At 25.9% G+C, this 12,941-nt stretch overlaps 1 protein-coding gene across 1 annotated transcript in view; it reads left to right on the top strand.

Annotated features, from left to right (window-relative positions):
• The window catches only part of LOC117179091 (tubulin beta-1 chain), a 16,394-nt gene extending 15,769 nt beyond the window's left edge, over window positions 1-625 (top strand). The window contains exon 3 of the mRNA XM_033370740.1: window positions 89-625. Coding sequence (XP_033226631.1) covers window positions 89-506 — 418 coding nt within the window. The 3' untranslated portion in view covers window positions 507-625. The remainder of the gene's footprint in view (window positions 1-88) is intronic.
• The last annotated feature ends 12,316 nt before the right edge of the window (window positions 626-12,941 follow it).

A 12,941-nucleotide genomic window follows, 5' to 3' on the forward strand; every position in this document is an offset into this window, starting at 1 on the left:
TAATTCTACGAGTTTTTTTTTAAGTCTATCTTTTTCAAAATATTGTCCTAGTCCGGATAATTAATTGATCGGGAAAATATTTGTGCAGATACCTGACGGTAGCCGCCATTTTCCGGGGAAGGATGTCGATGAAGGAAGTTGATGAGCAAATGTTGAATATTCAAAATAAGAACAGTTCCTACTTTGTCGAATGGATTCCTAATAATGTGAAAACTGCTGTTTGCGACATTCCACCCCGTGGATTGAAAATGTCCGCGACCTTTATTGGAAACTCGACAGCCATTCAGGAACTTTTCAAGCGAATTTCTGAACAATTTACTGCCATGTTCAGGAGAAAGGCTTTCTTGCATTGGTACACTGGAGAAGGCATGGACGAGATGGAATTTACCGAAGCAGAATCGAATATGAATGATTTGGTTTCGGAATATCAGCAATACCAGGAAGCAACCGCTGACGAGGATGCCGAATTTGATGAGGAACAAGAGGCCGAAGTCGACGATAATTAGATTTTTCCCGATTTATTTTACGATTTTGACTATATTTAGAATCTCTATAAAGCTTTTTACGCTTCGTAATTACGCCTTTTCGATTTTATACTCTTTTTTTTTTTTACTCTTTTTTTTATATGAATTTTCATTTTTTTCCATCAAACAGCAGCGCTTACCGCTACTATAGCGTATTACGCAGCGTTGCTTATTAATACTGATTTATCAGTAAAAAATAATTTAGAATTGGCAGCGGAAAAAAGATTTATTTTTCTTTGAAATATTGCTTTTATTGTATATGGAAATTATTAATTTTAAGGAAGAGCAACGCTGCTTTTCCGTTATTTTTGAAAGTATAATATTTACTGACTCGATCTGGAGTCCCAGTTTTTGTTTTTCTGTATTTTTTTTTTTAGAGTAACGCGTCGTTTTATGACCCCTTCAGTGTATATATATAATCGCCGCCGCGAGATCATCTTTTAATAAATTATTATTATTATTATTATTATTGGTAAGATTATTCTTTATTATTAAGGATTTATCTTGATTTACCTGATATCTTTTATTTTCAGGATTGAAATTTTTCTTGTGTTTTATGTGTTTTAGGGGTAAAATTTATTAATTTTTTTAATTCTTTGGTTCTCTATTTAAGTCTTTTAAATTAATTAGGCCTAAAATTTGTTTTAAAAAAAGTTTTTAGACTTTGATTGATTTTCTCAAATTTTGCTTTATTATTTTAAATCCTTCTAAATTCGCTCAATTTTGCATGAAATAAGTGGAATATTTTGGATGTTTTCTAAGTACAATATTTTGGATTTTTAAATTTAATTTAGCCTCACTACTTTCTCTTGATTTAATTTTTTTTTTTTGAATTCTTCTAAATTTGATCAATTTTGTCTAAAATAAGTGGAATATTTTGGATGTTTAACAATAAAATATTTTGAGTTATTATTAAGAATCTATCTTGATGAAAAATTTATTTCATTCCAAGTGTTTAAAATTCACCTGGAATTTTTAGGTTTTTTATCAAATTAATTTGAATTATCTTCTATATTCGCTTAATTTTTCCGAAATCAGTGGAATATTTTGGATTTTTAAAATTAATTTAAGCTAAAACCTTGAAAACAGAAAAAAATTCTTTTAAATTGGCTTAATTTTGTCTAAAATATGTGGTATGTTTTGGATATTTTAGGGTTTTAAAATTAATTTAGCCTGAATTCTTTAAAAAAATTTATTTCATTCCAAGTGTTTAAAATTCACCTGGAATTTTTAGGTTCTTTATCAAATTAATTTGAATTCTCTTCTATATTCGCTTAATTTTTCCGAAATCAGTGGGATATTTTGGATTTTTAAAATTAATTTGACCTAAATTCGTCAGGAAAAAATTTATTTTCGATACTTTACTTGATTTCTTAAAATTTTACGTAATTCTTTTGAATTCTTCTAAATTCGCTTAATTTTTTCCGAAATATGTGGAATATTTTGGATTTTTAAAATTAATTTAGCCGGAAACCTTAAAAACAAAAAAAATCTTTTAAATTGGCTTAATTTTTTTCTAAAATATGTGGAATATTTTGGATATTTTAGGGTTTTAAAATTCATTTAGCCGGAATTCTTTAAAAAAAAATTCTTTGGAATTCTCTTGATTTTTACAAATATTGCCCAATTATTTTTAATTATTCCGAATTCGCTTAATTTTTTTCAGAAATAAGTGGAATATTTCGTATTTTTAACAATAGGATATTTTTAATTTTTTTAATTAATTTGCCTGCTTTTTTTTTAATTTTCTTTCGACTTTTTTCTTTCTAAATTGGATTTATTTTTCCGAAATCAGTGAAACATTTTGATTTTTTTAAATTAATTTATCCTGAATTCTCTTTAAAAAATTTGATTGAAATTTGTTGGGTTTCAAAATTAATTTTGTCTGAATTCTTGAAAAAAACTTTTCCATAGACTATTCTTGATTTTATTATTCTGAAGTAGCTCAATTTGGTGTAAAACAAGTGGAATGTTTTGGATCTTTTCCAATAAAATATTTTTGGTTTTTAAAATTATTTAGTCTCAAAACTTTGTTTGTTTTTTTTTAGTTTTCTTTGGATTTCTCGTTGATTTTTTAAAATCTCGATAAATTTTTTTTTAATTCTAAATTCGCTTGACTTTTTCGAAAGTCTGTGGAATATGAATATTCCTGAATTCTTTTTTGGAAGAAATGCAATTCCGAGTCTTTTAAACTCACCTGGAGTTTTTAGTTTCTATATCCAATTCTTCTAAAGCCGCTTAATTTTTTTCAAGATTAGTATAATATTTTGGGATTTTAAAACTAATTTCTGCATTCTTTTAAAAAAATTGTTTGGACTTTTCTTGATTTTTTAAAATGACTTAAAAATTAAGCTTAATTCTTTTGAATTTGTCTAAATTCGCTTCATTTTTGTCCGAAATCAGTGGAATATTTTGCTTTTCTAAAATTAATATAGCCTGAATTCTTCAGACTTTTGAATTTAAAAAATTAATTTAGCCTGAATTTTTACAAATAATTTTTTGGTCTTTTCTTGGGTATTTTAATGTTTTTAAAAGTTTTTATCTTTATTATTTTTCATGATTCTAAATTCGCTTTATGTTTTCTGAAATAAATGCAATATATTGTTTGTTTTTTTTAAAATTAATTTGACCTAAATTCTTCAGGAAAAAATTTATTACCTGGAATTTTTAGGTTCTTTATCAAATTAATTTGAATTTTCTTCTATATTCGCTTAATTTTTCTGAAATCAGTGGAATGTTTTGGACTTTTAAAATTAATTGAACCTAAAACCTTAAAAACAGAAAAAAATCCTTTTAAATTGGCCTAATTTTGTCTAAAATATGTGGAATAGTTTAGGGTTTTAAAATTAATTTAGCATGAATTCTTAAAAAAAGAAAATTCTTTGGAATTCTCTTGATTTTTACAAATCTTGCCCAATTCTTTTTAATTATTCTGAATTCGCTTCATTTTTTCTGAAATAAGTGGAATATTTCAGATTTTTAACAATACGATATTTGGAATTTTATAAATTAATTTAGCCTGCTTTAAAAAATTTTTTTTTCGACTTTTCTTGAGTTTTTTCTTCTAAATTGGATTTATTTTTCAAAAATGAATTTGGAGTTGCTATAAAATATCAGAACGGACGTCGCCGGACTCTTTTTTGAGGAATAATAAGAACAAAAAATATTGTGCTAAATAAAAATTGTATGCATATGCATTATTTTGAGGTTACGTCGTTTTTCATCTGCCTTTCCGGTAATCTGGAAATTATTTATGAAATAAACTTTTTTGATTGGCTGCAAACAAGGTTAGTTCCGGGAGATTATTTACTATGTTTATTTGTAAGTCCAAATTTTTCGTCCAAAAATATTGTGTAGTTTAAAAATTAACGCTCGGGTGAATTGTAACACACATAACCTCGAAATATACACGCACGTTAGCAATATCAAAAAATTTTTAATAAAAAAAAAAAACATTAAAAAAATTGTGCGGGGACGTCCGTTAACATTTTCGCTATTATTTCCCAGATTTTTAAGACAAAATATTTCTTATCCGGGGAATAAAAATCGATACTATTTCCTAAGCGCTAAGCAAATTAATCACATTTTGCTAAATTAAAACTTTTTTGAATTAACCTACAAAAAAAAAGTGTGTGGGACGTCTGTTAGCATGTTGGCTTTTATTTCCCAATTTTTTAAGACAAAATATGTATTATTCTACAAAAAAGCCAGGGGAACCTAAAATCGGTAAAGTCGACAATTTTCTAAGTATCACCAAAGATAATATCTTTGGTATCACATGCCCTTAAGGGCATGTGACACAGCTAAATACCTATATTACCGACCTCACTTTATCAGCTCATTGAATATTTTTTTGAACCTAAGAACTTTTTTTGGAAATAAAATATCGAGCTGAAACTTTTTAAAATGTATTAAAGTACAATAAAGTACGTTGAGGTACTGCATTTTAGTAGGAACATCACTGAAATTTATTTGATCTTTTTTCTGAACCTCGACATTTTTTTAACGTTCGAACTTTTTTTATACATAAAATATCGGTGTCAAACTTTGAGAAATGCAAGAGCCAAAAGAAAACTACGTTTAAGTATAAATCTTAATAATAAAAAATGTAAAAAAAATATGTTTCAACTATCAATTCCATCGGCATCAGCCGGCAACGTTGTACACAAAAATTCGAACCCTGGCGGCCACTAGACGAGGCTCTAGAGGGTTCGTATTTTCGTGCATAACGTTACCGGCTGATGCCGATGGAATTGATAGTTGAAATTATTTTTTTACATCTTTTATTATTAAGCTTTGTACTTAAACGTAGTTTTCTTTCGTCTCTTGTATTTTTCAAATTTTGAGACCGATATTTTATGTATAAAAAAATGTCGAGGTTCAGAAAAAAGATGAAATAATTTTCAGTGAAGTTCCTACCAAAATGCAGTACCTAAACAAACTTTATTGTACTCTAATACATTTTCCAAAGTTTCAGCTCGATATTTTGTTCACAAAAAAAGTTCTTAGGTTCAAAAAAACATTCAGTGAACTGAAAAAGTGAGGTTGGTAATATAGGTATTTACCTGTGTCACATGCCCTTAAGACACTATATTAAGGAAATGTGACACAGCCAAATACCTATATTACCGACCTCACTTTATCAGTTCATTGAATAATTTGTTGAACCTAAGAACTTTTTTTGTAAATAAAATATCGAGCTGAAACTTTGGAAAATGTATTAGAGTGCAAGGAAGTACGTTTAGGTACTGCATTTTGGTAGGAACTTCACTGAAAATTATTTCATCTTTTTATCTGAGCTTCGACATTTTTACTGAGAGTAATAGGTTTTGCTCACTGAACCGACGAAAAAAGGCCCGTTAGGGTTTACTCTTCTCAAGATCCGAAAATATTTACTGCAGGAAGAAAGTGATCCCATCCCGAGTGGACTTTGCCTCCTTCGCAATCACTCAGAAACAGATGGGTTGCGGCAGCAACTGGTTAAGTTTGAATTCTGAGCAAAACAGGTACAGAGGATCGGTCCTTTAATTTGTGTACTAATCGAAAAAAAGTACCTGGGATTCCATCTTTGAAAGATCGAAACCTCTAAAATTCTGGAAGGTTTTGCTCCCGATGGAAACTTAACCGAAGATACTTTCAAACGATCCGAAGGGAGCGAAATGCCATCCGAAAGAGTTGGGTTTTGAATCTACTCTCCGCTCTCTGGACTTTTACTCTCTGTATATGCAATATGATTTTAATCTCCGAGATTCTGTTGTTGAAATCAGAATAAAAGCTACTTTATAGTAATTTAGCAACTTCTCGCTAATTCCAAATTATATTATACGCGTTTAAAACACAACTATATAATATACATTATTATTTGATTATGAGAAAATATTGAAGTAATTTATTAATTAATTAATAATATATAATGTATTAATAGATGGGTAAATTTTTGAATAATTAATATTTAATTACAATTATAACTGAATAGAAATTTTTTGATATTGTTATAAATATTAAATAATGTAAAATTAATAACATTCAGATTTTTTTTTTAATTAATTGCTGTTTGTTAGCGATTTTATCATTTTTTTAAATTCTATCATTTGTTTAGATTATATTTTCAAATATATTTTTTTTCTAAAATTCAATTTCTTAAACGATTTTATTTTTCAACCCCTTTTATTTTGTGAACAATTATTTAAGTTTGTTGAACATTTTAATTTTTTAAATAAATTTATTTTTGAAAAATTTAACTTTTTAAACAATTTTTTTATATTTTATTTTTAAAATATCTGATTTAGCAATTTCATTTATTATCATTGCTTAAATAATTGTTAATTATTTAAGAGAATGCTAATAATTGATGATAAAAGTATTCTAACTATAATTCAAATAAATTTGTTTCAAATTTAATTTTTGATTTTATGGTCCAAATGTCTATAACTTTTATTACAACAATTATTTTGTTCAAAATTTGTAATTAAAAAAAGAATTGATTTTCCTAATTTAATTCTTTAACCAATTCCAGTTTTTAAACATTTTTTTTTTCAATATCTCATTTCTTATATCTTTTTGATTCTTCATAAATTTTATTGTTTAACCATTTTATGTTTTCTTTGAATTTATTTTTTCAACAATTTTCTTTTTTCATTAATTACTTTTTTAAATCAATTGTATCATTTTCTTAAATTCTATTATTTGTTTAAATAATATTTTTTAAACTATTTCTTTTTTCCTGAAATTTAATTTTTCCAACAATTAATTTTTCCAATATTTTAGTTTTTAATATCTTATAGATTAATATAATTGATTATCATTGCTTAAATAATAATTAATTAAGAGAATAATAATACTCTATGATAAAAGTATTCTTAGTTCTTAGGTTCAAAAGAACATTCAGTGAACTGATAAAGTGAGGTCGGTAATATAGGTATTTAGCTGTGTCACATGCCCTTAAAATTAAAACTACGAATTTTCAACCAGTTTATAATTAAGGAAATTTCATCAAAAATATTGAATTTTGAGGAAAAAACATGAGCATTCAGCAAAACAGTTAAATATTTACAAATAACGAAGTTTTTAATCTGCAAGATTAATTTTCTATATAAAAAAAGCATTCTCAACAAAATACGTGAATTTTTAACCATATAGTTTAATTCTAAACCAAGGAGATTCTTTTTGGGTTTGTTTTATGCGTTAAAATGATAAAATTAATTAATTTTTTTATTAAAGGGCATTGCATTCGTTGGTTCTTTATCAAATTCTTTTGAATTCTTCTAAATTCGCTTAAAATTCTGAAAACAATACAAAAAATGTCCTTGGGTTTTTCTTGATTTCTAAAAATCTTGAAGAATTCCTTTGAATTCCAATAAATTTGCTCAATGTTGACTCAAAGGAATATTTTGTATTCTGTCGTTAGAATATGTTGAATTTTTAAAATGAACTTATTCTTAATTCTTTAAAACAATGTCACTCAGATTCTTTTGAATTCTCTTCTAATTTCGCTCAATTTTGTTTGAAAAGCCTAAATGCTTTTTTTAAATTTTCTTTGGACTTCTGTTGATTTTTGAAAGTCTTGTTTAATTCTTTTCAATTTTTCTAAATTGAATTACCATCTCGAGAATATGAATTTTCAACAAAAAAGTTAAACTTTCAAGGAAGGGATTGAATTTTCAACATAAAAATATAATTTTTCAACTAAAAATGGAATGGTTTGTATTTAAAAAAAATGTAATCCAAGATAAAACAAGCAGCTGTATTTTATCAGGAAGACCGATTTTCGAAAAAAGAGTTAACTTTTATTTGAAAAATTTATTTTATACTAGAAAAATTTTATTTTTTACTAAAAAAGACGAATTTTTAATAAAATACATAAATTTGTATCTAAGTAATTGAAGTTTTAACCAAAGGGCCAGAAAAAAATCTTGACAAATAAAATAAATTTTCAACTAAATATTTTTAACCATATTTGGTTAATATTTTTTAAAAGCCAAATCCTTAAATTAAATTATTTTGAATTCGAGAATATAAATTTCGCAAAAAAAAGTTAGTTCACAACCAATCAGTTGAATTTTCACCAGATTTCAAAACGTTTAGAGTATTTTGAAAGATTTCAACGGACATTAAATTTGCTTTATCGGATTGAATATAATTTTACTGGCTTGCAGAGAATATAAAAGATTTCATCGCTTTTAAAATAATTTTCAAAGATATAACAGATTTCGAGATGATTTACTGGATTTAACTAGATTTTTTTCAGATTACTAGGAATTTCACCAAGTTTAAGGAATTTGATCAATTTTCACAGATTTAAAAGGATTTTAAAAAGCTTAGGGTATATAAAAGTATTCTGAGGTACATAAAAAAAATTCTAATTTTTTAAGGGCTTTCAAAACATTTCGTAGCATTGCATATTTTACATATTTTAGTGGATTTTAACTGCATTCAAGGGTTTCTAATAGATTTCAGCGCATTTTAAATAATTTAAGCGATTTTAAATCTTTCACGATATTTGAAAAAGAATTTAAGGGTCTTTATCAGATTTTATGGGGTTTTAAGGAATTTCAAAAATTGTACAATTTTTTAAAGAATTTTTTTGGATACTACGGATTTCAATATGTTTCATGAGATTTAGTTCTTATCTATGTGGGATTTCCAGGGATTGGTTTTTTTAAAAAGATATTACAGATTTTAAGATGTATTTCCAAATTTTAGCATTATTTTTTTTTAATTTCAAGGGTTTTCACAGGATTTTAAAGAGTTAAGGGTATCTTTTAAAATTCCAAGAAATTAAACAAGATTTCGTAGGATTTCAAAACGTTTTAAAGGATTTTTAGAGGGTATTCAGGTTATCAAGGATATTTAAAAGATTTCAAGGGATTTAAAAACATTTAGGGCATTTTAAAAAATTCGATGGGATTTAACGAAATTTAAAAGATTTAATTATTTTTAAAAAATACTCATTTGACTTTTTGTGTGAACACTATAAGGATTTTATTAGTTTTTATAAATTTCAAATCAGAAAATTTCAGTGAATATCAAAGTGTTTTGGGCATTTTAAAAGGTTCCAAGAAATTTATTAAAATTTAGAATTTTTAAGGGCTTTTAAAGGAGTTATCAGGGAATTCAACGCTATTGAAAAGATTATCAGATTTTATGGGATTTCACGGTATTTTAAAAGTTCCATCATTTTTAAAGGAATTTTCAAAGATATTATATCTATCAAGATGTTTTATGGGATTTAACTTGATTTTTTGTGTGATTACTAGGGATTCGACAGATTTGATTAATTTTAAGCTATTTCAGAGGATTTTAAAGCATTTAGCGTATTTTAAAAGATACCAAAGAATTTAAGATTTCACCATTTTTAAAGGCTTTCAATGAATTTTTGGAAATTTCAAAGTAATTTGATAAATATAAAGTATAGCTAATTATATTTAAAAGATTTTAAGGCATTTAAAAAGATTGGAGAGTTCTAGAGATTTTATTGGATTTCATAGATTTCGAGGGATTTAAAGTCATTTTAGGGATTTTTTTAATTTTCAAAGGATCTTAAAACTATTAGAATATTAAAAAATATTTCAAGGTTATTAATGGGATTTTATATGACTTTACGAGATTTCATCCTTTGTTCGATATTTTTATTTTGTGGGATTACGAGGGATTTCACCAAATTTAGGAGATTTGATCAATTTCAAGGGATTTCCAAAGATCCTTAAAGTTTAGGGAATTTTAAAAGAATCCAACAAGTTTAACAAGATTTCAAAAATTTTCAGGGTTTTCAAACAATTGCGTTGGATTTCAGAAAATCTTAAAGGATTTTAAAAGATATCCAGGATATCAATGATATTTAAAAGATTTAAAGAGAAAATACTAGACAGAATTCAAGGATTTTTCAAAGATTTTAGTGGATTTTAACGGATATCAAATATTTCGAGGGATGTAAAATTTTTTAGGGTTATTTAAAGGATTTCAATGACTTTCTCGCGATTTTTTAAGATTTTATGGGATTTCAAGGAGTTTAACGAGATTACAAAAAATTTCATTATTTTTGACCAAAATTTGAAAAGACAGAGATCTCAACAGAATTCAAGAATTTTAAACAGATTTCAGTGGATTTCAACGGATCTTAAAAATTTCGAGGATGCAAAAACTTTTAGGATATTTAAAAAAAATGCAATGACTTTTAAAGAATTTGAAACGATTTTAATGGATTTTAGGGAATTTTACAAGATCTAAAAAATTTAATTATTTTTTACGAAAATTTCAAAACAAATGAGATTTTACAAGATTTCACCAAATATTAAACATTTTATAAATTTCAGAAGATTTAAAAAAGTTGAGGGAATTTCAAAAGGCTTCGAAAAAATTTAACAAGACTTTAAAATTTTTCGCGGGATATCAGAAAATATTAAAGGATTTTAAAAGCTATCCAGGACATCAACAACATGTAAAAGATTTCTAGAGGAAATACTGAACTGGAGAATATTCCAGAGATTACAGATGATTTAAACCGAATTCAAGGATTTTTAAAAAGATTTTAGTGGGTTTTGACGGATATAAAATATTTCGAGGGTTGTAAAAACTTTTGGAGTCTTTTTTACAGATTTCAATGACTTTCAAGGGATTTTAAAGGATTTTATGGGATATTACCGAATTTATGGAATTTACCAAATTTCATTATTTTTATGAAAATTCCAAAACATATGAGATTTCATAAGATTTCACAAAATATTAAAGATTTGATAAATTTTAGAAAATTTTAGAAGATTTTAAAGAGTTTAGGGTATTTCAAAAGTTTTTTTTTTTAATTTCGCAGAATTTCAGAAAATCTGAAAGGATTTCAAAAGCTATCTAGGAAATGAACGATATTTAAAAGATTTCAAGGGGAAATACTGGACTGGAGAATTTTCCAGAGATTTCAGAGGATTTCAAAAAAATTTAAGTTTTTTAAAAAGATTTTAGCGGATTTCAACGCATTTCAAAGATTTTGAAGGATGTTAAGACATTTAGGGTATTTAAAAAGATTGCAATGACCTTCAAGAGATTTTTAATGATTTTAATGGATTTTAGGGAATTTTACGAGATCTAAAAATTGTATTATTTTTTACGAAAATTTCAAAACAAATGAGATTTCACAAGATTTCACAAAATATTAAAGATTTTATAAATTTCAGAAGATTTTAAAGAGTTTAGGATATTTTAAAAAGCTCCGAAAAAATTAGTGAGATTTCAAAATTTTTCAGGGGTTTTAAAAAATTTTGCAAGATTTCAGAAAATCCTCAAGGATTTTAAAAGTTATCCAGGATATCAACAATATTTGAAAAATTTCCAGAGGAAATTCTGGGCTGGAGAATTTTCCAGAGATTTCAAATTATTTCAACAGAATTCAAAGATTTCAGTGGATTTTAACGGATCTCAAAGATTTCGAGGGATACGAAAACTTGTAGGGCATTTAAAAAAATTCGAATTAATTTCAAGGGATTTTAAAGGATTTTATGAGATTCTACAGCATTTTACGGAATTTGATAAGTTTAATTATTTTTTATGGAAATTTCAATACACATGAGATTTCACGAGATTTTAAATATTTGATAAGTTTCAGAAGATTTGAAAGAATTTCGCGTATTTTAAAAGGCTCCGAAAAATTTAACAACATACCAAAACTTTCAAGGGCTTTCCAAAAATTCCGTCGATTTTTGGAAATTGTAAAGGCTATTCAGTATATCAACGATATTTAAAAGATTTCAAAGGGTTTAAAAAAAGATTGGAGAATTTTCCAGAGATTTCAGAGAATCTCAATAGAATTCAAGGACTTTAAAAAGATTTCAGTGGATTTTAGCGGATCTACAAAATTTCAAGGAAATACGAACTTTTAGGGTATTTTAAAAGATTTCAATGACTTTTTAAGGAATTTTGAAGGATTGTATGGGAGTTTACGGAATTTTACGAGAATTAAAAAAATGTTATTATCTTTGACGAAAATTTCAAAGCACAGAAGATATTACCAGATTTCACGAGATTTGTTCAGGGTTTTTTTTTTTTAATTTCGCAGGATTTCAGAAAATCTTAAAGGATTTTAAACCTATCTAGAATATCAACGATATTTAAAAGATTTCAAGAGAAAATACTGGAGTGAAGAATTTTCCAGAGATTTCAGAGGATTTCAACAGAATTCAAGGATTTTTTAAAGATTTCAGTGGGTTTCAACGGATCGCAAAGATTTCAAAGGATATAAAAACTTTTAGGATATTTTTTTTAAATGCAAGCACTTCCAAGGATTTTTGAAGGATTTTATGGGATTTCTCGGAATTTTACGAGATTTGAAAGACTTCATTATTTAAAAAAAAATTTTTAATTTTAAATACTCAATTTTTTTTAGGAAAACTGAGGGTTTCACGAGATTTAAGAGATTCGATAATTTTAAAAGTATTTCAGAAAACTTCAGAGTATTAAAAATTTTTTTTTTAAATTCAACGATATTTCAAAAATTTTAATAGCATTCACGAAATTTCGTAGAATTTATGAAAATTTTTAACGATTTTTTGTGGGAATACTAGGGATTTCACGAGATTTGATAAATTTCAAGGAATGTCAGGAGATTTCAAAGAATTTGAAACAGTTAAGGGTATTTTAAACCGTCCGAAGACATTTTTTTTCAATGAATATTATTTATGTATTAAAAATACAATAATAAGATATGCTTATCAGATTTTTTAAAAATGTTTAAATTGTTTGTTTAATCGTTTCTTTATTTTATATTAAAAATGATTCTATGACATGTGCATAAGAAATAAAATAATATAAACACATACGTCTTAAACGAAAATAAAATTTCTCCTTAATTTTTCTACGACCATAATAACATTTTCCAAACAAACTTTGTAGAATTCAATTCAGCAATGATTTGTCTTAAAGTTTATTTTCATA

Source organism: Belonocnema kinseyi, chromosome 8 (genome assembly GCF_010883055.1).
Source record: "Belonocnema kinseyi isolate 2016_QV_RU_SX_M_011 chromosome 8, B_treatae_v1, whole genome shotgun sequence".
NCBI lineage: Eukaryota > Metazoa > Arthropoda > Insecta > Hymenoptera > Cynipidae > Belonocnema > Belonocnema kinseyi.